This window comes from Cupressus sempervirens, chromosome 11, assembly GCF_028749045.1.
Source record: "Cupressus sempervirens isolate cs-2001-9-10 chromosome 11, ASM2874904v1, whole genome shotgun sequence".
Lineage (NCBI taxonomy): Eukaryota > Viridiplantae > Streptophyta > Pinopsida > Cupressales > Cupressaceae > Cupressus > Cupressus sempervirens.
This window is the reverse complement of record NC_143128.1, coordinates 672,052,522-672,078,646: the sequence shown is the minus strand read 5'-3', so window position 1 is coordinate 672,078,646 and position 26,125 is coordinate 672,052,522. Positions and strand designations below refer to the sequence as shown.

Here is a 26,125-nt window from a genome sequence, read left to right as displayed (position 1 = left end):
AACCCCTTTTGCAACAACTCATGAACTTTTATGTTCAATTCTTAACTTTCTACTAGTTTCATTTTGTGTACTTCCTTTTTAAGGAAACTAACTCCTGGAGTCAAGTCCACTTAGTGAAAGATCTTCCTCACTTGTAGTAACTGACGCAAGGAGGGTACAAAGAACTAGGACCAAAGGCACACCCAACAATCCAAAGTACCTTGTAGAGTTAACACACAAGGAAAACAACACTATAGAAAGATAGAATGAAATACTATTATTGATTCATTAGGTAATTAGTATACATGCCCAACTGTAAGGCCTTTTGGGTTATGGCTAGATACAAAATACATTCAAGATCCATGATCCAGCTTCAAAAATGCACTTCCAAACACATGCATCAAATTTTCAAAGTCCTTTAAGTTCTCTAAGTTCTCTCCAAAATCTTCCCTAACTCTAAACCTAGACACCCTATTTATACTTGGAAAAATGGCTTATAGAAGATTCTAGAACTTTACAAAATAGAAAGGATGACTCTAAATTGGTCTACACACATCCCAAGACAAGATCTTATCATAAAAGTCACGATCAAAATTAATCCCACAAGTAAACTCCCATTAAGAACCAAAACACATAAAACTCATCCAAAATGTTGACACTCGACATCAACAGGTTTACTTAACACATGAAGGAACACCCAGCCAATTCTAGATAACTCAGCACACACTAGAGAGCTCGACACACACTGTAGAACTCAGAACACACTATAGAGTGAGATGGGATAACATACTAATCCAAATGTTAACATGATGTGGGATAACAACAAGTTGGTTAATACTAAAAAATTACTAGCACTCGGCAATTGTTGCAACTTAGCAATGACTACAACTCAGTAAAAACTAGCAGACTAAACACAAATGAGTAGGATAACATGTCAACATAGGATGCTCTTTCATGAGACAACCAGGGTAGAAAGAAATGATTCTCTTGAATTATTGAGATGTCACAACCTATGCTAAATCCAACTTAGATTGAGAAATCCATATAGCATCTTCAACTAGTCTGTTCTTTCACTTCACCAAATATTCATAGTAGTCTCTTCCTCTTGTGCTTTTACCAACTCTCTAATCTAATATCTATTCAACCTCTTCAATCTACTTCTTAGGATAATCATCAGCTACAACAACTTCATCATCTGACTCATGATACTTATATAGATCAACAATATTGAATATAGGAGATATATCCATATCATTATGTAACTCAATCTCATAAGCATTTCATTATCAAACTTCATCAAGATCTTGCAAGGTCCAAACTTCTTCATCTTTAGCTTACCATATATTCCAACCAGAAATCTACCTTTCTTCAAATGAACCATCATCTCCTCACCAACTTTAGAAAAATAATTTCTCCTAGACTTATCAACATTCTCCTTGTACTTTTGATTACTTTGTTCCTATTTTAGCTTCACTTCCTTATGCAAAGACTTCATAAAATCAAAAAATTCTTCTCTTACAACACTTCTCTTCTCTTCACCAACAGCATCCCTTAAATTTGATACTCCTCTAGGCTTCATTCCAGTAATAATTTTGAATGGTGTCTTACTTGTACTTCTATTCACAAAATTATTATATGCAAACTTAGCTTGTGCCAATAACATCCCCTAATTACGTTGTTCATCACCAACTAAGCATCTTAGTGAATTACCCAAGCTTCTATTCACAATGTCTATCTGTTCATCAGTCTGTGAATGGAATGCAGAACTAAATTTCAACTCAGTACCCATCTTCTTCCACAAAGTTCTCCAAAAATAACCAACAAAGTTACTATCTTTGTTAGAAATAATACTTCTTATTAATCCATGCAATATGCCAATCTCTTTGAAGAAAAGTTAAGCAACATGCTCACATCTGATGTCTTCTTACATGGTTTAAAATGAGCCATTTTATAAAATCTATCCACAATAACAAATATAGAATCATACCTCTTTGTTGTTTTAGGCAATCTAATAACAAAATGTTACAAGCTAGAGTTGTTGTTGCACCAAAAGATCAACTTGTTAATGCTCGATACAACCACTAGACTTATAGAATATAGGAGGCAGTTAAGCCATGTCAAAAATCTCACAAGGGAAGGGTGGTGGTTAGTCCAACAATTCCCCCCCATCATTAATCAAGGAGATTCAAACCTATGACTAAGTTCTGATACCACTTGTTACAAGCTAGAGTTGTTCTTAGACCAAAAGATCGACCTATCAATGTCTGATACAACCACTAGACTTATAGAACATAGCAAGTGGTTAAGCCATGTCATGAATCATTAATGGGAAGGTTGGTAGTTAGTCCAACACAAAATCGATACCAATGTCACTCCAAGGTTTCTTGGGAATAAAAATAGGTGTATACAATCTAGTATTCTGACTGACTCCTTTTGCAACTTGAAAAACTCCACAAATCTTCACAAAGTTATGAATATCCTTATACATCTGTGGCCAATAATACTTCTCTTTTAACAAGCTCAATGTCTTATCAATTCCAAAATGTTCAGCCAATCCACCACTATGCCTTTCTTTAATCAGATTAATTCTCATAGAATTTCTTGGTATATACAACTGAATACCTTTGAACAAGATACCTTCTTGAAAAAATATTCATCATACTTACCAATGTGATCTATTAGATTTGATGCTATACACTCTCTCTATGCCTCAAAAAAATTAGGATCAGTATCACACAACTCTTTCATTTCATCAAAACCAAGAACTTCAACTATCATGTCAGTCAATAAAGAACATCTTTGGCTCAATGCATTAGCAACTATGTTAGTAACTCAAATTTTATGCTTGATCACAAATGTAAAAATCTACAAATACTTAACTCACTTCATATGTCTTCAATTCAATTTTTATTGACTTCTCAAGTATTATAAAGCTTTATGATTGGCACAGCTCCTAACAAGGTTGGCACAACTCTTAACAGGGTTAGAATCTCCTAACAAGGATTTAAAGTCTCCTAATAGGGACTCATATGTGTTGAATGTATGCATAGATTCCTAATAGGGTCCATCCTCCAACAAGGAATATTTATATTAGTACATCATCTTGTGGGTACCATCCTCGCTGGGGTTTTCCTTCTGATCAAGAGTTTCCCTAGTTAACATATATGGTGTTATTGTGTATGAATATCTTGTTATGGTTTTAGTTTATATTACTCATACGGTTAAGATTATTTAAGTTTGATAATAGTGATATTAGTTGGATAATCTATTCAACCCACCCACCCCCTCTCTCCCCTTCTTAGTTATATCAGTGAACTATATATTCTAACAATACCAACAGGCTTACAACTTTCCAAACCAAATCCCTCCAACAAATCTTTCAAGTCCTTATTTTTTCGTAAGAGAATACGATCGTTATTTTGAAAAATTTGTAAATAGATGAAATATTTCATCTCTCCAATAAACAAAAAATTTCATACCATCTAGCTCTTTTTTCATAAGTAGGGCAATTCCTTCTTTAATCTTTCTATCTTCTTCAAATATCGATTTATTGCTACTAGCATTGTCTCCATTGGCTCTTTTACTTCTTGATAAAGTAGGTCTATTATTTTGTATGCAACAAAATTATTTTGGATCTAGAAACTCATTGTTTTGTTCTATATATAATTATGATCTCATCGAGGAACTCCATCTTCTGAATATCAAAATTAACTCTCAAGCTTAGGTCTTTATTTTCTAAAATGACCCACCATTGATATCCTTAAGTTGTTAATATTTTCTTTTAAGGACATGATGCTCTAATACCAATTGTTGGAAAGTAAAGTCCACCAAGATAATTGAAAGGGGGGTGAATCAATTATAAGATCAATATAACTTTTATCAACCTTATTAAACCTTAAGCCTGTGAAAAATATAACCAAAAACCATAAGAAGATACACATACACAATAAAACCAGATATGTTAACTAGGGAAACCCCTAATCAGAGGTAAAAACCTAGTGGAGATGGTACCCACAAAATGATGTAGTAATATAAATATTTCTCTTAAGAGGATGGACTCTGTTAGTAGCCAATGATACATTCAGTACATGTATCAGTACATGTTAGGAGACTTTGAAACCCTATTATGATATTCCAACCTAATTGGGAGTTGTAGAAGGAAGATGGACCTACTATCCAAATAGCTTTATGGGAAAGACCACCAAACTCATTGTCCAACTGGCTCTATATTATTCCTTTTAGAATAATAGAAATAAAATTAAACTTCACAACTGGAACTCTTTCTCTATCCTCCTATTGTGACAATACCACACCAAATACCTTCTCATATCTCAATACTAGATTTTAAAATTTGCAACACACTTATCCCTTTGATCTCTTACACACATTTACCAAATTTGGATGTCACTTGTACAATTTGCAAATCCCCTTCTCTTGCATACTTCACCACAATGAAAATAACCTTCCTTTATACCATATCCTTAAAATAATTTATTGAGTCATTCTTGAGGTTTTCCCAATTATTATAATAGGACCTTATTGAGATATTATAATTCATTATATTTTTTTACAATTACAAAACATTTTGGGCTCATAGTAAATACAACTTCTCACACGTGCAACCTCTAACCTCATGCACTTGCTAACATCATCAATAGACTATCCACTATCATTGTCTAAATTCTCTCATCATGGTTCTATCTCTAGTAAGAGATACAATCCAAACATCAAAAACTACTTCTCAGGTACTTATCTACATGCACTACCCTATATAACTCTTGAATAACTCTCACATGTCTTTGACTCTCTACATGTGCACTTGTTCATTACATTAGGATACAATGTAGAACATGTCCTCAACTATTCTTGATCTCATCATTAATACATAGTTCATATGACCTTTTTCTCTATCTGCTACTCTGTTGACATCAATGGAAAACACAGTCATGAATGCAACATGTCAATCATCAATCACACTAACAATATCTCCAAATTTTCTAGAATTTTTTAGGATACTCCACAAAGGAATACCATCAACATTCATGCTAACATCTTCTTCTCTATGCCCATACTTGTTGTAATAATAATAACATCCATCTATTATTTTCTCATTGAAATGAGATATATATTGTTGTGTAGTATGGTTATAGAGATGGTAGTTATGGCACTACCCTTTGTAGGTATATTTTTTAATAGGTACAATCTACTAAAACCAAAACTCACTAGATTTGTGCCCTTTCTTACCACAAAAATTCTAGTTAGGTTTAGTACCCTTACATTTTGGAGATGTATGTTCTACGATGATGCAAGTTAGGCTCTTCTATTCAGAGGTCTCTCCATCCTTAGAATTGTTATCACCTTGGTAGCCAAGACTGGTTTGTCTCTTGTATCTTCTTTGGGCCTTCAATTCCTCATTGATATTCTCAGATTTCTCATTCAATCTTCTCATGTTTTCATCTCTTTCATTTTTACTTCTTAGCTCTTTAGTGAACTTCAACACTTACTCGGTCAGTTCCATGAATCATTTCATATTGGGATGGATTTTCTCCTCAATCCTTAGTTCACCTACTCTCCTTTCTGTTGCTTAATATTTATCTCTTAGTAGGATGGTAGCATCATGTTCATCTCAAGCTTTACAAACCTCTTTGGTTATCTCATCTTCCTCCTTTCTTAATTGAGGAGTGGTTTTCTTCAGCTTCTTTATTCCGCCCATTAAGTTAGAGATGGATTCTTGATGACGGCACAACCCAAGACAAAATGAACACAAAAAAGAAGAATACTTTTATTATAAGAAATGATATATAGTTATTACATTCATTACATTAAAAAGAAAACCATTTATATGCCCTATGGGCTTACAACATTATCATATTATGGAGAAGAAAAAAAACCCTTCACATAGTACCTTCTCCAAAACTCCACAAAACTACCTTTATATTGTAAGCATTGACCTTAAGTAACCAAAAATAGTTTTAGGGTTAGGAAGACACTTTACATTGTTCCATTTGGTGGCTGCCACCAAAACAAAAGGTTCTAGAAGTGGCATTAGAAGTTGGTGCAAAATTAGAAGATTCTAGAAATAGTAGTTAAACTTCTAAGATGCGTAACTTTTGATCTATGACTCTAATTGACAAACTATTTACATTTTTAAAAATCCCTTTCAGTTCTCTATATGCCTTTGGGTTGACTTTGTATGACCCCCATTTTTGGGGTTGTACAAATTCATTAAGTGCCTCAAATTGGGCTTAGAAGCATTCTTAAGAGGTCTCCAAACAACTTAAAACAACCATAACCTTTTAACCATGAAAACTTTTGACCTAATTCTATTTTTGGAGTTCTAAAATTTCAAATTTCCCTCCAACTTACACCCTCTAACTCTTCATAATTTTGTCTCTATAGAAAAAGAATCAAAATTCTACATTTCTACATATCTAGAGATGCTCAAAAAACACTAACCTAGAAAAGTAATGGTGGAAGTATGAGGGTTGGAATCTCCACTTGGCCCAAATGAATATCCAAAAATATAAACACATTGAATAGAAACTAACACTAAGAATATTTATGGGTGATATAGGATTTCTCTTACACCAATAAATACGTTTGCATCATATACCCAAAGTAAATTGAAAAGTAACCCTGTCACTTTACAACTAGTTGAGGAAGACCCAAATGAGAAACCTCTACCTTGGATAACTAGGTAAAATCTTCCATTTGTTTTCCCTTCCACTTTACAAGGTACTCCTGATACTACATGTTTCTAGTACTCCTTCCCATATGACTATCCAAGATCTTCAATCTCTTGCTTCTCAGAAGTAGAAATGGGACATGGATCAAGTATCAACTCCTCCTCTACACTATGTTTATGATATTCTATTAAGTCTATAATATTGAAAATAGGGGAAATATGAATTCCATTTAGCAATTCCACCTCATATGCATTCCTTGAATCATGTTTCTTTAAAATCTTATAGGGGCCAAATTTCTTCATCTTCAACTTGTAGTAGGTTCCCACTGGAAATCGTTCCTTTCTAAAGTACACCATAACTAGGTCCCCAACTTGGAACTCCTTATGCCTCCTCTTTTGATCTTCTCTAGCCTTATAATCCATGTTCATCTTGCCAATATGCTCATGTATGTGCTAGAAATATTTAGCAAATTCTTTTGCCTCAGCACTAGTCCTCCCTCCATGCTCCATCTTCCTCAAATATAGTGTAGTCTATAGACTAATCCTATACACAATTTGGAATGGTCACCCACTACTACCCCTATTAACAAAATTATTGTAAGAAAATATTCCTACGATAGAACCAATATCTCATCCCTTTAGCTCATGTTAGCATGGATGCCCATGATATTCCTATGAGGGAGTATACTAGCATTGCTAGAGCATTTTCAAGGATATTTTTAGTATGACTATATGTTGCAATTATAGTATTATTTTTCATTGATATCAAAATATTGGTTATTCTGTGAAGACTAGTAGAAAAAAAAAAACAAATATTAAGATCATTAGTTTCAAGGATTGAAGATGAGATCAACTTTAGTTGAGGATATAGTATATAGGTTGTCTTGATGACGAGGATATGAGTGTGTGCACAAAGTCAAAGATTGTTGATAATTATTCGATAGTTATTGAAGACGGTATACAACTAGAGTTCCTAAAAAATAGTTTCTGGTAATTGGATTACATCTCCTAATAGGAATAGAATCTAGTTGAGCATAGTTAGATAGGGGTAGAAGACATCATGATGATGTTATGGTTGAGAGCATGGAGTCAAAGGTTGCATCCGTAAAGATTTGTGAAGACTATAAGCCAACAATGTTATGTAATTGTAAAAAGATGTACTATAACATATATTATTTTATCTTAATGTGATCCTATTGTAATTGTAAATTGAGAAAGCCTCAAGGCTAACTCAATGAATTAATTTGAGGACTTGGTATAAACGAAAGTTATTTTCCTTGTGGTTAAAACCATAATGTTAGTGAATATAAACAAGTTGTAACTATGAATTATATGCAAGTAAGTGATCTAAGGGATTTATGTTATGAAAGTATGTGGATATGGTATAGACATCATAGAAGTGTTTGGTGTAGTAGAGATACAATGAAAGAGAAAAGTGAGTATATTTTGCATAGAGTGCTAGTGGACAATTGATCATTTGGCATTGTTCTAAAAGGAATAATACTAAGGCCAATTGGATAATGAGTTCAGTAGTGTTACCCCTAAATTTATTTTGATAGTGGGTCCTTTTGCCTTCCATAACCCATAATAGGGTTGGCACAACTGCTAACCAGGTTGGAATCTCCTCATAGGGATTCAAAGTCTCCTAACAAGGACTGATATGTACTTAATGTATCTCATTGACTCCTAGTAGGGTTCATCCTTTTACGAGGAACTTATATATTAGTACATCATTTTGTGGGTACCATCCCCATTGGGGTTTCTCCTCTAATCAAGGGCTACAAATCTAGTGTTATTGTGTATGGTTATCTTCTTGTGGTAATTTCAATTTTTGATTACATGTTTTAGATTTAATTAGGGTAATAAGAGTTAATTTAATAGGATAACTTATTCGACCCCACCCCCCCTCGGCCCCTCTCCCAGTTTTCTTGGTCGATATTACTTTCTAACAATTTGTATTAGAGCATCAGGTCCTTGAAGGAAAAGCTCAACAACTTAAGGAGGTCTATGATGGGTCATTTTAAGAAAGGATAGTCTAAATTTTGACAAAACCAACTATGACATTTGGAAAGAGAAGATGAAGGCATATTTTCTATGCATGGGTCTAGGATATTGGCTGATTACTAAGAATGAGAATGAAGTTATTGAAGAAGGAAATCTTGAAGATTGTATTGAAAGACATCTAGAGAATTATTCATGTGCAATATGCTTGCCAAGGAGGAGACGATATCTTTTAGACTAGGTTCATAATGAGCTCAATTGCTTTGATTTAGTGTGGGTGGAGCTTTGTCACCTATACTCAAGAGTTGAAGTAGTTAGTGGACATGGAAAAAGTTATGGTCTAGGGGTTTCTAAAGGGTGTTTCAAAAAGTTTAGCTTAGTAGGAATTTCCAATGACAGTAGGTTCCCCACACTAACAAGTGAGGAAGTGGAGCTCACTAGAGTGTTCAGATGCTAGTTTGTTAAGCATTTCCTTAGTTAGATGGGATAATATCTCATTTCTAGTCATGCTCTCAATGGATAGATAGATTGAGGATCCAAAGGACCCAAAGGGCCCCCTATCTTATCTATATCTGGGGCACCCCCTAGAAACCCCACCCCATAAATGGATCAACATTTGACATCCCTTCTTGAAAATGAGTATAGTTAGGTAAAGTCTTTGATATTATCATATTAAATTTGGAAAGATTTGGAATCTACTTATGAAAGTCATAAGCATGCTAAGAAGGTTAGATTGCATAATTGGATATGTTTATTTCAAGAAGCTAAAATGATGGAAGATGAATATGGGTATGTGCAGGATCATGGTGTACCAAACTATGGCTTTAAGTGGCAGTGAAAAACCAACAAATCAGGGTTATGTCAACTTGACACATAATTTTAAAGTGGTTCTGGACTTAATATCAAAAAGTTGTAAGAAAATAATCTATAGTAAATTGAATCTAGTTTTTAAACTACAAGGCCTTATCTAGAGAAAAAATTATTTGATTGGTCAAAAGTTTGGATTTTAATGCAATACTACAAAAATTTTAGGACAAAAATAAAAAGTAGGTGTATGTCTAACCACTTAATCATAATCAAATGATAATATTTTTAAATATAATTTTAGATATAAAAAGTAGACTCATGCTTGGATGTGATGAATATTTTTGGAAATTTTTATTCCAAATAAATAATTAATTATGAATTTTCTACTATACTATTTTCAGAATTAAAAAACTCCCATGTCTGACCACCTTAACTAGTTCAAAAAAAATCAAAATTAAGTTTTTTTTTCTTTTTCTTATACTAGTCAAAGCATAGAATGTGACACATCTTTTGGATTTCACAAATCTTATACGGTTTGAAAGTTATAGCTATTTTTCAACTAGTATGTCAATCAGCACTTTGTAGCTAACTCCATTAGAAAATAAGTAATAATTACTTACTAAACTCGTAATTTGACAAAACTTACATTTATGAAAAGCTAAGAAAATTGTTAAGAAACCCTTTTCATTACATCAAATTTTGGTTAAAAAAAAGTCATCAGCTACATGCTTGAAGTAAAAAACACATAAGAACATGCCAAAAACACATTTTCGAGATGTTTTAAAGATGACCATATAAGGTTGGTATTGAAAGATATAGTAGGAATTATAAAGGTATTAATTGTTTTCATTTAGTATCAGGATGGGTGGGAAAAAAGTGGGAATAGATTTTGAAATTCTTTGAGGCATTTCAGAACTACATATTTTTCAAATCGCCACCTTTTGGCACACCATGATCCTGCACATACCCATATGTAAGAAGTTATTATGGTAGAATATTAGAAATTATTGCAAGAATTAAGGCTTGTGATGAAAAAAGGATGGAGATGAAATTTTATGGAAGATATTGAAAAAATTGACACCTATTTTTTAGTAGACAACACAAATGATTGAACATGTTATACCTTGCATAGAGATGTTCACAAGATAAATTCTTCTTGGAAGATTGGAATCAATGGAGATAAGTTTGAGATACGGAGACTTACCTAGAGTTGAAACTACATTCAACACATTATGTATTCGACCTATATTGACAAGTAATGTTAGTACTAATGGAGATTATGCTAGCAGTAGCAGAGAAAGATAGAAATATTGAAGAAGGAATTTCTCTACTTGTGAAATAAGACCCTAAAGGCAAAAAAAATCTTTAAATGTTGGACTTGTAATGAATATGGTCATTTTGCTTCTAAATTCTCTAAGAGAGTAAAGAAGTACAAAAGGAATTTATAACCTAGGAGACCTAGAGAATGTCTTTATGCAAATGATGAGTGGAAGCTAGTGTGGAAAGATTCCTCAGTGAAAGTGATAATTAGAGTGATAAACTAGGATTTGTTGCAATTAAGGAAGAAAGTCCTAAAAAGAAGACATTAGAAAAGAAAAAGCATTAGTGTCACAAGTTGGAAATAAGAAATCTGATTGGATCATAGATAGTGGTTGTTCACATGATATGACTTGTGATATGAATAAATTTGTTGATTTCAACATTTGTGATGGAGGAATTGTCAAAGTTGGAAACAATGCATCTTTTCATATAATAGGAATAGGATCTATTACCCTTGATGGTAAAACTAACACTAATGAAGTTTATTTTGTTAATGGTCTAAAACATAATCTTCTAAGTGTTGGATAGTTGGTTGACAAGGTATATTAGTTGCAGTTCACAAAAATGATATGTATTATCAAGGATAAAAATGGTAACATGATTGGTAGTGGTACTAGTATCATTCAAACTTCTATAGCTTTGGAATACTAGTGAATTCAGATTTGCACTCTAATTCTTGATGGCCATACTTATTACAATTATAATAGTAACCATCAAATCTAAGAGTAACAACTTAATCTTACTGACCTTTCTCTTGCACGCATTTGTTGTGTCACCTAATTGTCCACAATGATAACATGTTGGCTTCTTAGGTTTTGAAGTTTCATATATATTTCTCTATTCAACTTTCTTTGATGACTCCCCATTTTCATTTATAGAGTACTTAGTATAGCCTAGTCCACTGACATCTCTCAATCTTCTCTGATTTCTTAACTATTCATCCAATTTCCTCGTTTCATCTAATTTGTTTATTTTTTCATTATTTTCCTTCTCAGTTATCATCTCATTCCTTAATTTTTCATTTTCTTATCCCAATCCAATAATCTCTTTCATCTTTCTACCAATCTCATGATTAATACTAAGTAGTTAATTTACCATATCATAATGGTTTTATGTCAACCTCTATATTTCAACATCTTTCTCATCTAGTCTTGTAGTCGTTTTTTATTTATCATCTTTTATCATTATCTTGTCATCCTTGCCTTGCCTCTTTATCTCCAAGACTTCACACACTCTCACTAATTGAGCTTATTGTTCTTTCTTCATTTATTTTACCTACTTAGTTAGGGTTTTGTTCTTTTTTTTTGGATATAATATAGTAACTTCAGATTCATCAAACATGTTTCCCTCTAATAGTTCTTAAAGTTCTTCTTCTCTTTCATTTCAATGATCTGACAGATTACAATTTTTAACTCAAGTCTCTAATTCTCAATCACCTTTTCAAGCCAATAAGATATCTTCATGTCTTTTATCTCAAGTAGATAAACTTCTTAACAAGAGAGCTAGCTCTAATACTAATTGTTGGAAAGTTTGTTGAAAAGGTAAGGTGTTTAGAGGGGTGGTCAATTAGTGCCTTATAAAACATTTACCCTTAATAAAAATATTTCTATGTCCTCAGTTTGCATTCATAAACTTAACAACATTTGTTGAATAAAGTAAGAAAATCAAATAGAAATGATAATAACACATCACATATCCATCAACACACATGAAACAATGATTTGGTCTCACAAAAATCCTTTATTAGAGGAAGAACTTCACTAGGGATAGTACTCACAAATCCTTCACTAATATAGCATAAACGATGCTCAATTAGAGTGTACAAAGATATCACTTCTAGTGATTTTCCTTGTTGGTAGTAATATAATAATATACTTGGTGAAGGTTTTACAAATGGGGTTACAATCTATGGGTTTAACCATGGAGGAAACTCTATAGTTAAGCATGCTCAGGCTAGAGTAGTACTAGGTTGGGTGACCTCTCTAAAAGTCTCGATGCTTCACCCCTATGAGCATCACCTAGATCCAATGAGTGCTAAGTGTTCCATTTATTCTCATGAGAGATGGATTCATGTTGAATCCCTACTCATGGAACATGGGTCAATGAGTTTGACTCAAAATCAGAAAGTTAAATCCTAATAGAAATATCACAATTGGACTTGCTATGGAAATTATATCATACTTATCAATTGATGAGCTTAAGGGGCTTTCTAATGAATGGTTCGTAAGGCACAAAACTTGGTGAAGGTTTTGCAAATGGGGTTGAAAGCTTTAGGCTAAACCATGGAAGAAACTTCATAGTTAAGCATGCTCAAGCAAGAGTAGTACTAGGATGGGTGACCTCTTAAGAAGTCCCAGTGCTTCACCCTTGTGAGCATCACCTAGATCCAATGAGTGCTAAGTGTTCCATTTATTCTCATGAGAGATGGATTCATGTTGAATCACTACTCATGAAACATGGGTCAATGAGTTTGACTCAAAATCACACAATTAAATCCTGATAGCAATATCACAACAATAAAACATAATAAAGTTATATATATATAAAAAGTATTACTATAAAACTGATCAGTAAGAATTCACATACCTATACTTATTCATCACCTTCTTATGATTAATTTTATCGAATTCATCATCTATCTTTGCTCAGTATCTTTGTTCTATTGTAAGTTCACAATATCTTCGAATTTTCATTCTCTCAATAACTTCTAATCAGTTATTGATTTGTCTATTAGGATTAACCACAAAAATAAATAACAATTACATGCAAATATAACCAATATCAAAAAATAATAAATCACATAGAAGAGAACACAAAACACAAAGATTTTACATGGTTCACCAATCCCTTGGCTACATCCACCAAAAAATGAGTCCAATATTATTATTATCTAGTTATCACAACTTGATTACAATCTATTATCCCTTATAGCTCAATACCACCACAAGAAGCAATTATCACATCACACATACTGAAATCCCTAACCCTAAGAAATTAGTATACATGCATTACTTCCTTGATCAGTTTTCACAAACTAACATTGTCCTTATATAGAAATATTGTAGCTTCCTCAATTCATGACTTAGTTAGGATTTTAGACCCTTCTAATATGCTCATAAAATAGATCAAAAATCCTCATTCATCTTTATCTTCAAAAAACTTTAATCTTTTATTTCATTGGCTTACACTTTGCCTAGGCATCCATAAAATCATGCATCAATCCCAATACATCTCACCTAACCACCTTCTTGACCTTTATAAACCATTTCCTTGCTTGATAGGATTCAAACACATAGAATTTTGTGCATTTACAAACTCGAATATTCATCTTGTATTGGTAGGTAAACACTAGTCGATCCACTCAGTAGTGTGTTGTCCATCAGGTAACATACTATGCTCAGTGATCTATGTGCTCAGTATCCATACATTTCTCAATATCCATATATATTTGGTGTCTAACTCTTTTTTGTAACTATATCTTGTTTAGTGATGAGGTTCACCAACCTATTTGCATTGTATTCACTGGGCTTACTCTTCAGTATAATTTGACAATAATGACACCATTGAAATGAATTTAGGAGTAGTATGGGTTATAGACATTAGGAATATTGCTTGTCCCTCATAACATGATGGGTTTTTTTAGACCTTTATTGTTGGGTTTGTTATGATATTTTCTTCCATGCATGTGTTGTTTTGGATTTGCGCTTTTGGTTGGGCTTTGATTTAGCAAAGTTGAACTCATGTCCATATTTTTGGAGGGTATTTCCCCTTCTCTCTAGGACTCTTTTACATAAGATCATTTCTCCTCTTTCTCCCTAGGAAGGGTTCGATATCTTTGTGGCTTTTCTATTCTCATGTAGGGTTCTAGTTGGTCTACCTAGGGTTGGTCGACTCTCTTTTGTGCATGAAAAGTTTTTTTATGTCTCTACCCAAAGGGGTGTTTTTTCCTTCAATTTTTTTTATCATATGACTCTTATATTGGTGGATTTAAGCCCTATTGAGGTGGGTTATCTTCTACTCATTATCCAAGTAGTAGGGACAAACACATATCATATTTTCTCTTTTTTGATTGGTTGTCCTATAGAGGTGGTTGACTTCATGCAAAAAGAGAACTTAAGGACCATTATGTTATCCTTTCTAATTTCTAAAATTTAGAGTACAAATTTCTTCTTAAGCTTTCCTCCTTTTGTCTTCTTCTTCCTTGTTCTTCCTTTCTCTTGACAGAGGGGTTCTCTTAGGTTACTAGTTTAGGGTTCCCACCTAAGCCCATTTGTGATTATTTTGTAGGGTCTTGGGACCTAGTTCACAATAATTATAGATTTTTTCAAATTAATATATTCACCTCATGGGTTCCTTTTTTCTTATTTTTTTGACTTAACATTACTTCAAGGTTGGGTTCACATTGTCTAATCATGATTTATCTAATCAGAAAAATGTTATTTTTTATTGATTTCTCCATTAAAATATATCAAAATAGACCATTGTGTGTGTGTGTGTGTGTGTGTGTGTGTGTGTGTGTGTGTTTTGGTGGGGGGGGGAGGGGGTGGCATGGGAGAAAATATAAAGAAGTAACAAGAACATAAAAAAACACACACAAAATGGTCTACTTCCAAAACTTTCAACAACAAGAACATATAAAGAAGTAGCCAAGGGACACTCCTAGGAATGGATCAGAAGAGGCCAAAAGCCTAGGACTAGTGACCATTAATTGTGATACAACTATATTCATCTCCAAAGAGTATCTAAAAAGAATGTATGAAAGTACAACCAAAGTCGAAGGCTTTAAGCATGGCTAGAATGAAAGGCCACTAAATGCTATCATAGGCTTTCACAAAGTCAATCTTTAGAAAAAAAGAACTTCTTATTTGTACTTCTTGGCCCCTTCCATGCTTCCCAAAATTGTCCACAATATAGAGGGACTTGATAAAACCAGTTAGTTTAGGTCTAATCAAAATAGGTAGGATATGATGAATTTTAAGAGCTAAGGCCTTAGCAATGATCATATAAGAGACATTAAGAAAGGTAATTAGTCTCCAATTATAGATATCTTCAAGATCTCCTATCTTTGGAATAAATTTAATATCGCCTCTATTAATCATTTATCTGAGGTTTGGAAATGAAATGCCTCAAGATAGACCTTGTGCACATCAAGGCCAACAAAATTCTAAACAAATTTATAGACTTCACAGGAGAATCCGTTACATCTCGAAGCATTGTATCTTCTATGGATAATACAACCTCTTTAAGGTCTTGTAGCGCAAGTATCTGATCATAGGAAGTTAATGTTTAGGAGCTAACCGAGAAGGGACAAAAGCAAGGAAACCTTTCAAGGTTATATCTCTAGTAGATGAATTTACCTATGTAATGAACACCTTCTCATAATGTTGGACAAAGGGTTGGAAAATATCAAAAAGATTGATAAGGACAACTTGGCCTTCCTTAATCCTCATAATCCCCTTTGAGGTATGTGTGGTTCTAAAGGCTTGTAAAATTCTTTGGAAGCTTGATCTTGAACACAAAGCCAATGGAGACGGGCTTTGATATGAGCACCCTTGACCATGTAGGTGTCATTAATTTATTTTTGGTGCTAGAGTTGGGAAATCCTAACTTGCAAGTCTATATCAAACACATTCAAGCCTAAAGCTTCAATAGGAGCAATGACATCCTTGATATAAGCTTCATACAATCTCCTTAGGTACATGGTAACTTTCTTACCATAAATGTGCAGAAACCTTGTAGTATGGGCTATGGCATCATTTTACCATTGAATCCACCCAAAGTGGTGATGGGGCCTAGGATCTAGATTACACACACATTGGATATGGGTGAGTGTAGCTTGATGATGAAGTAAAGATGTTTTCAAATAAAACTGCATTATGGAGGAATGTCAATGAGCTATCTAGTAGAAAATAGAAAAAGAAAAAGGAAAGTGGTCTTACAAGGTCACATCAACCAAAGGAGTGACAGGTAATTCTTTTTCTTTAGAAAGAAAGAACAAAGATTGAGTCGTTCATAGCATGATTAAGCTTCTTAAAAATCTAGTCTGGACAAGCTCTAAAATTAGACCAAACATGCCAAACTAAATCAGGATAGTGGTAGTTTGTATTGGGACCAAAAAGTGCAATTTATTGCACATGTAATACTAAGCTTCTTTCTCTCTAATTGTCCATCGGAAAGGCAAAATTCCATCTTTATTAGAGGCCTCTCAACCAAGTTAAAGTCTCCACAAATGACACAAGTTGCCAGTGGCAAGTAGTTTGCGAGCCAACGTCATAGATGTGACTTTTCAACTGCATCATTGGGAATATAAGCATTAACAATCATAAAGGAGTGATTGTTAATGGACAACAAAAGCCAAATCACTCTCTACATGGGATTAGAGCCATGATCAACAACTGTAGAATGCCACCAAGGTGAGAAAAGAATGACTAACCCACCTCAATCAGCTTTATGTTGGGAAGAAAAAACAAATTTGTCTAACTAAATCACAAGCAAGCAGCATTTAGCAAAAACCATGCAAATTTGACCTCCTAAAGGCAAAGCACATCTAGATTACCAATTCTTTGACAAGTGTCCTGAATAAAACACTTCTATGGATGTTAGTGAGACCTCGAACATTCCAAGAGAGAAAACTCACGATAAAAAGTATTGCATGTCATCCTCATCCCAAAGAGAGGAGAAATTATTATGCAAAAATCTAAATTAATTATATTTGCAATAATGTGAATGATTGTACCTTATTTTCTCCCAAATCTAATAAAACACCTACAAATGTTAACATGTAATTTAAATTAAATTACTATTACAAAATATATAAAATATTATTCTGAAAATAAGAAAATCAAATTAAAATAAATATTATTTAAAAAAAAATATGATTGTAAAAATTATCATAAAATTATAAGGAACAATTTCATATCCTTCTACTTATCTTATTTTATGAATAGTATACTTTTTCATTAGTAAATAGTATACTTTTCAATTATTATTAATGAAAATATCGTGTTCCATAAACAAAAAAATTGAGAGAGAATCACTTCATAAAAATTACAACTTTTTTTAACAGTGGAATATTTTTATTAGCGAGTACATATATTAACAAATAAATAAATAATATAAGAATATTGCATACTTATTTATAAAAGATTTAAATATGTACTTCCGTGTTCTTCCCACGAAAATTTCAAATGATAGATTGACAAGAAACTGCCACGCGTACTTAAATGGCTTGTCTATTTGGGCCATTTATTTGTAATCACTAAATAAAGCTCGGGAGGTTGGCAGGAATTAATTTAGAGTAATGCTTTTTAATTGTTTACTCTCGACGAAAATTTCGCGTTCCGATAGAAAGTTCGATGCTAGATATTATTATATCTTCATAAAAAGTTTATTGTCACTATTGATAATAATAATAATAATATAATTTGGCATCCTGTAGAAAATATATTTTATTTATTAATAGTAAAGAAATTAAAAATTAAATCTAAAAAGATATTTACTAATTTTATTTTATTTTAATTTTAAATTTATATTTTAAAATTTGTTAACTATTTAAATTTATTAAATACAGTTAAAAGATATTCTTATTATACATAAGAGTCTATAATACAATCATAAATTGTGGTAAATTGTGAGTCTCTAGTCTAGTTCTTGAATTTGAGTCTATTAGACCTCAACACATAATGATAATTAATCTCAACAAATAATAATAATTAAAAATACTCTTATTAAAACAATAATAATAAATATTCTAGACTTCAACCTATTACCTATTAAAAAAAATTATGCTTAATATCTCTATTTATTAATTTATATATATATATATATATAATATTACAAATTATTAATTTAACTTTTTTGGGTTTCTAAATTTAGATGGTAATTTGTCTTGTTATTTAGTTTTTTAACAGTTCTCTTGGTGGGCTATTAATTTGAAAAATTCTTAGCTTGTTTGGTCAGAATTTTCCTGTTAATGTGAACATATTTTAGTGTTCTATTTGATTCCTCTTATTTGTTTGTTAACAACACTCATTTAAAATATTTTTCTTATATATTTTAAAATATAGATTTATTTTTATATTAAGAAATAAAATAAACTTATAAATAATATAAATTTTCCATTCAAATGAGATTCTATTTCAGTAGTTTTTGAAAATGAATTCTGCTGCTTTATTTTCTGTTCTAATTTTATTTTATTTTGATGAAATTTTGACCAAATATGTATGCATTTTAATTGTTTAACTGGCAGTAATTGTTTAATCTTTAAACACTGTAACAAGAGACCTACTCAAAATTGAATGCAAAGAACAAATGTTAGAGAAGTAGAAATGTTTATGTTTGGTTGTTTTTTCTGATGAGAAATGATTTAAACATTACACAGTAAGACTTGATTTCTAAACTAAAATTATTAAATAGTCAAAATTAAAAAATAAATTAAAGTTGATTTTGCCCTAAATATTAATATATAAGTTTTCCAAACTAAAAGACTCTCTTTCATATATCATAGTGAAAGGGGAAAAAAAATTATTCACTAACGTTTTCCATTCAATAATCGAAACAAAATACAGAGACAGAGACAGGATTATGAGTGCGTACCTGTAAGTGTTCTTGTACTGGCGCAGATCTCCATGGTAAAAGCAAGATTTGACGTCTTTACTTTTATTTATTTTTGGAGATCCTTCTCCACGCCGTCTTTGCCTTGCATCGCTAAACTGTAAACGGAAAGAATTCTGATAAAATAAGCATCGCTATGAATCATGACAATTTGCAGCAAACTCAATTATTTAAAGCTTATTGCGAGACAAAATAAATTCCTGAATAATATAATCGCATTTGTTTCTCATTCAATATATTATGTTCAGAAGGGATCTATTTACACAGTTTGATAGGCTTGAGATCTTTCTATAACAGCGAAGTAGTTTAAAGCATATGGTTAAGTGTTTGCAGAATTTTTAGACATTTATTATTATCAACTGACTATAATTTATGATAATTTTATTTAGTCACCAGTATATAAGAATCGGCTTCCCTTTTATTGATAAAGAAATATTATATTCGTCCGCTATAATTTGTATAAAATTATCAATCCATGATAATACATTTACACACATGAATTTATAAAGAAGTATTCAGAAGAAGAATTTCCATACTCTATTTTCTGTTCCAATTGTTTTGTAATGGAATAGAGGACGGACTGTGTGAATTTTAACTGTTACTTTAATTGAATCAGGAGTGTTTCATTGATCTTTATAACTAACTTAAAAAAATTACTCGAAACAGAATGCAGGGAACAAATAATTATTGAAGAAAAAACTTTTAAGCTCGCTCGTTTCAATATTGAGGGGGGAAAGTAAAAGGGCACTCTTTTACACAATACTCAAAGCAAACGTAGAAATAATTTATTTATGCATGCCTGCCTTTAAATATTCTTGTAGAAGCGTAGATCTCCCTTGTTCAAAAGCAAGATTTAATGTCTTTCCTCTTAATTCTTTGTATGAGAACTTAACAACCTCCTCTGACCTGTCTTTGCTCTCTATGCCTACACTGTGAACACAAGATGAACTCTGATAAAAATAACCATGGCTGTAATTGTGAGAGTCTGCGATTTCTATCTATTAATGTTTAAATCTCGAATAGATATGATGCAAAAAACGAGATTAGCGAAACAAAACAAACATGCAAATTTAAGAAAGATTTAAAAAAGGAATTCTCCTACTCTTTTTTCTGTTCAGTTTTTCTGCTAATGGAACAGCTAACGCCGGACTATGCATTTTAACTGTTTATTTAATTGAATCGGCGGTATTTCTTTAATCTTTAATGACTGTAACAAAACAAATTATTCAAAATTAGCGAAAAGAAATAAACATATTTAAGAAGGATTCAGAAAAAGAACTCTGCTATTCTATTTTGTACTCCAATTTTCTTGTAATGGAAGAGTAAACGCCGAACTATGCAGCTTAACTGTTTATTTAATAGAAATGGTGATATTTATTTAATCTTTAAAGACTGTAACAAAAAAAATTAGAGATTGACTACAAGAAACAAATCCTATTGAAAAAAAAATCCAAATGCGCTCATTTCATTGCGACGAGAAAAAAAAAGAGCTCTTTTAAACAGAATAACAAACTATTCATTCATAAGCGCTTTCAATTAAATATTTGAAACGGAATACAGAAAAACAAAATTATGATTCCGTGCTTTCAAATTTTGTTGCAGGGGCGCAGATCTCCATGGTCGAAAGCAAGATTTGATGTCTCACCTCCTCTTAATTCTTTGTGAGACCTCGACGACGACCTCCTCCAACGCCGTAAATGAGATGAGCGCATTCGATCTTCATGGCTAAATTGTGAACAGAATTCTAATAAAATAGCCACGGCTGTAAATGACAGTTTGCAAGCTCTAAATCGTTATAACAAATGCAGAACATACTGAAAATAATCTTACGGAAGTACAGCACAAAATTAGGTCTTGTCTAAATAACCCCTAGTCACAAGACTTATGTTTCTAACAATCTTTGCTCTTATAAACTACCTTTATTTATGCAGGAGTCGGGAAGACTTATATAGACGAAGTTGAAAGGAGGAATTTTTAATAACCTTTAAACACGTGAATTGTTTTCGCTGGACTCTTCATAATTTTGTTACATCAATTATTTTGCTAATACAAATGAAATTCTTCATTATCTTTTGAGTTACTTACTAGAAATTGCTACTTGAATTATTAATAATTTATACTTTAAATTTTGAATTACTAATAATCTATATTTTTAATTTTTAATAATATGTAGTAATATGAAATGTAATTTTATTTAACAATTTTAGATGAGCTTCAGAAGAAATTAAGTTTGAAAAAATAAGCTATTTAACACTTTAATCAAGTCTTAGTGTGTGATTGTTTAAGCTGTCAACTTTTAAATGCCTAAATAACAATTTTGATAAAAAGATAAACTCTAACTTCCAATCTAATAAATATTTAGATTAATCATTATTATATGCTATAATTATTTATGATACCACTAAACTCTAGCCTTTCATAAATTATTATTTTATACAAATAGAATAATTAGAATAAAACAACCATTTTACTTAATAACCTGAATTGTATTTATTTATGTTTTAAAATAACTTGACCACATTAATTGTAGAAAGCCCCATTTCCATCTTATATTTGACATTGGGTCTATCCACTTTTTATAAAGTTGGACATTTGGCCGTTAGAACAGAACGACATAATTAAAATTAGCCCCAGCAAATAAATTGATAATGTCAAGTTTTCCAGATTCTAGAATTATGCAACCAAAGTAATTCATGATTTTCACATGTTGGGCAATTTTTTCGAGGCTGAAATAATTAGAGCGCGAGGCGCCCACAATAAATTGCGTCTGCCTGCATTTCTCGCTTGTGCATTCACACCGATATTGAATTTGAATTAATGCATATGTATTTATATTGTATTCGAGTTTAGAATTATTTGACCAGTCTCAATCGCTATACGGTAAAATCATCAACAAATTCTCCGTGAGCCCAGCCGACCGTTTTGTACACACATGGTCTCCACTTAGAAGAAGAGAGTAAAAGGTACAAGACCGCACTATGACCCACGACCGTTTATTTCCAATTCCATGCAGTCTTCTATTGCATACATATATGCTAGATTTAATTAATGGAATTATTAGTTTATTTATATTTATTAAGTCAAGAGGCTTTTAATAGTGGCAGCAATCTTCAATATAAACATTTTTCATTTTGAAAAAAAAAGACTTTCATTTACATGTCAAAAAATAAAATAGAAATAGACTAAATATAATTATAATTAAAATCGTAAAAATTACAGAGAGGAAATGGAAGTAAAAATGAGGTAGATTAAGAGATGGATAATCCTTATGCCTCTTGGACTCACATAAATATGTGCGATGATGAAAATTATGGGATTATGAAAATAGGCGCCTTGAGAAGGATATCTCTCGGCTTATATATATATATATATATATATATATATATATATATATATATATATATATATATAAGCTAGTATAAATATATTGGGATAGTATTCCTTTCCACGTTTATTTTCATCAAATCTTAATCTATTTTTGTGCAAGGATTTGATTGAAATGGGCACTTTTAGAAGGATATATATATATATATATATATATATATATATATATATATATAGAAGCTAGTACGAGTTGTGATACAACATGGAAGATATTTTATAATTTTAAATATTTAAATATATGGTGGTAAGAATTAATGCTATGGTTAGTATTGTGGTTATGGTCAATATTAGTGGTAGGGTTACAATTAAGGTTAATGTTAAGGATAGAAGGAATCTTAAGATATTATATGAATTTTAATCTATAATTATGTAAGGGTAAGGGTTAGTGTTAGTATTACAATTAGTTTTACTATTACAATTAAGGTTAGAGTTAGAATTATAGTCAAGGTTAGTGTTAGGGATCAATTAAGGTCAATGGTGTAATTAGGATTACTCTTGAGGCTAGTGTTAGGGTTAGGATTGGAATTTAGCTTAGTATGATAGTTCACCTTGGCATTTCACCTAGGGTTAACGGTAGAGTTGTGGTTACAACTAGGATGAACAGTTTAAAGGATTAGTATTGTGTTAATGGTTACAATTAAAGATACAATTAGGAGTACGGTGGGTGGGGGTTAGGGTTAGCGATCATGTGAGATTAATATTAAAGTGGAAATTAGTATTATTATGTTAGAAATTACAATTAAAGTTATGATTAAGGTTAAGGTTATGATTATGATTAGAGGTCAAGATTACGATTAATATTTCGATTATAGTTTATTTGGGTTCATATTAAGCTACATGCATATGGTCAAGGCTTTAGGGAGGGTTAGAATAAATTTTACAATTAGATTTTAAGGTTCAGGTTACAAGTAGGGTTAGGATTAGAGTTAAGACTTAGGTTATTGTTAGAATTATTGTTATTTTTATAATTCTCTCTCTCTCTCTCTCTCTCTCTCTCTTTCTCTCTCTCTCTCTCTTACATCAGTTCAGAATCCCTCTAGATATAACCTCTAATCACTTTATCTCTCTCTCCCTCTTCCTATCTTTCTCCCTCTCCCTATCCATTCCTAATCTCTCTAGATATCCCCCCTAATAACCCTCGCCCACCCCCCACCTCTCTCTCTCTCTCTCTCTCTCTCTCTCTCTCTCTCTCACACACACACACACACACACACACACACACACACACACTCAATTAAACATGAATTGTAATATCTAATATCTTAGATAAATAATGATTAATATTTAATTACAACTAGATCTAGGGTTACAATTAAATTTAGGTTTCAACTTAATTTAGTATTAGAGTTAAATCTTTGTTAGAGTTAAGTCTCAATTTAGGATGAAGTTATGATTTGAAACATTAGTGCAAAAAATATAACATAATTAATCAAAATTATTGTATATAATAGATTAAAATTTAATATTTTTAAAATTTTATTGATCCATTTCTTTAATGATGAACTTATGTTATATATGTATATTCAATATTGAATTATTTTTCCATAAAATCATTTTTCTAGTTTTTATTTTTTTTCTATTATTCTTTTTAGACTAATGTCTTTCTAAATAATAATTATTAAATGGGAAAAAATAATTTAGTTATAATCATAATCTATTAGAATAATGAAATCTTAATACTATTTATTATTGAATCTACCTATTTATGCTTTTGTGATGTTCTTTTGTAACTTCTAGAAGAAGAAAATCTGAAAAAAGTAAGTTCTCAAATAAATTGAAAAAGTAAATTCAAAAAAGAAAAATGTCACTTGACATATTTTATTTTATTTTAATTTATTTTATAATATATACTTTAGAATCTCATTCAACAATTATTTTTTAAATTTAATTTTTCTATTTTAATTTAACTTTTAATTCTAATGTTTTTGAAGTATTAGATAGTAGCCAAAAGGATGGGGGGCTGACCCCAAAGTACAAAAAGGCTAAAAAATCAGTCAGAAGTTACCTCCCTATCATTTAATCGATACCATCTTTAAACTTCAAAAATAAAAAAAATCCAAAGCCGAATTAACAATACCATTAGTCCTGAAACTAGAAAAAAAAAATGAAAAATATTCCAGCAGCACAAAAACAACTTGATGCTATTAGTCTCACATATTGAGATAAACATATAATGTAAAACCGAGTAGGGTATCTAGTTCATAGTGAACAACAACATAACAACAAAAAATAAAAAAACCAAACCCAAGGCTAGTTGTCCTCCTTTCTAGGATCATCATTATTCTTCCCCTCAAGCTTGTCCTTGTTCACATCCTTCCCCTGCACTTTGATAGGTTTATCCAAGAGCGTCTTTAGCTAGTCCTCCACTAGAAAGCCATAAATGGAATGGGTAGCCTCACTCTTCTTGCCCAGGTCCTTCACATCCTTATTCACCTGCAAAAAGTAAAGGATGATGGCCATGGAATGCATGAATTTGGTGGAGAATTCCACCAGAGTGTCAATTTTTGATAGATACTAGTGTGACTATTTGCTAGATCCATCATCGACTCCTCTAGCCTATCTAGTCAAGCCTTGTTGTGGCTTTGGTCATGGCTATACTTGCCTTTCCCCCCGCCTTTACGAGTATCTTTCCTAGGGGAGGTGATGTCTTCCCCCTCCCTCACTTCTAGCTGGGGTAGCTTTGAGGGTTTCAAAAATATGAGAGGGGCTAAGGAGGTTGGGGACAAGCTTTGTGTCCTAGGGAAGTCTCTTCCTTTTGGTAGGTTTAATATCACTCTCATTAGATTTAGAGATGGAATCATGCTTGGGTGGGACTTGAACTTTTCTAGCTAGAGGTGTTTGCTAGTTCTTTGGGCCTTCTACTTATTCATCCTAGCATTTATATCCGAATCAATGAGGCTAATTTTAACCTCAAGGGTGAGAATTTTCTTGGTTATATTTTTCATTGGGGCTAGGGCTAGGGTTCAAGGAGACTTGGGGAGTGACAAAAGCTAGGAGCGACGAGTTTTGGACAAGATGGTAGATAAAAGAAACGAAAAGGAAAAATGATCCAAGTTTCTGAAGTGGTTAAGAATGGGGAAATGGTATTAATAGACTACCTAAAACTAATCCTTGAGGGTAATGTATCTCATAATAGCATAAAAGATCACATCCTAGGGTTTAGCAAGGTATTCCCTTGGAAACCCACCATGCATTCACACCGGTTCCTCCTTGAACTTGAAAAAAAATCGTAGATTGGTTTCCTCATTTACTTTGGCCTACTTGCACCAATTCTTGCATTCTAGGACACACCCTCCAACCTTTTTAATGACTTACTCCATGATTTCAAAACCCATC

The 26,125-nt window shown here is 32.0% G+C and overlaps 1 protein-coding gene across 1 annotated transcript in view; it reads right to left on the bottom strand.

The window, feature by feature from the left end:
• LOC149531520 (uncharacterized) overlaps positions 1-21,304 on the bottom strand; it is a 177,028-nt gene extending 155,724 nt beyond the window's left edge. Inside the window, exons 1-3 of the mRNA XM_089811011.1 lie at positions 21,086-21,304; positions 20,209-20,335; positions 19,388-19,503 (exon numbers count right to left, since the gene is read on the bottom strand). Coding sequence (XP_089667137.1) covers positions 19,388-19,503; positions 20,209-20,335; positions 21,086-21,117 — 275 coding nt within the window. The 5' untranslated portion in view covers positions 21,118-21,304. The remainder of the gene's footprint in view (positions 1-19,387; positions 19,504-20,208; positions 20,336-21,085) is intronic.
• Between the last annotated feature and the right edge of the window lie 4,821 nt (positions 21,305-26,125).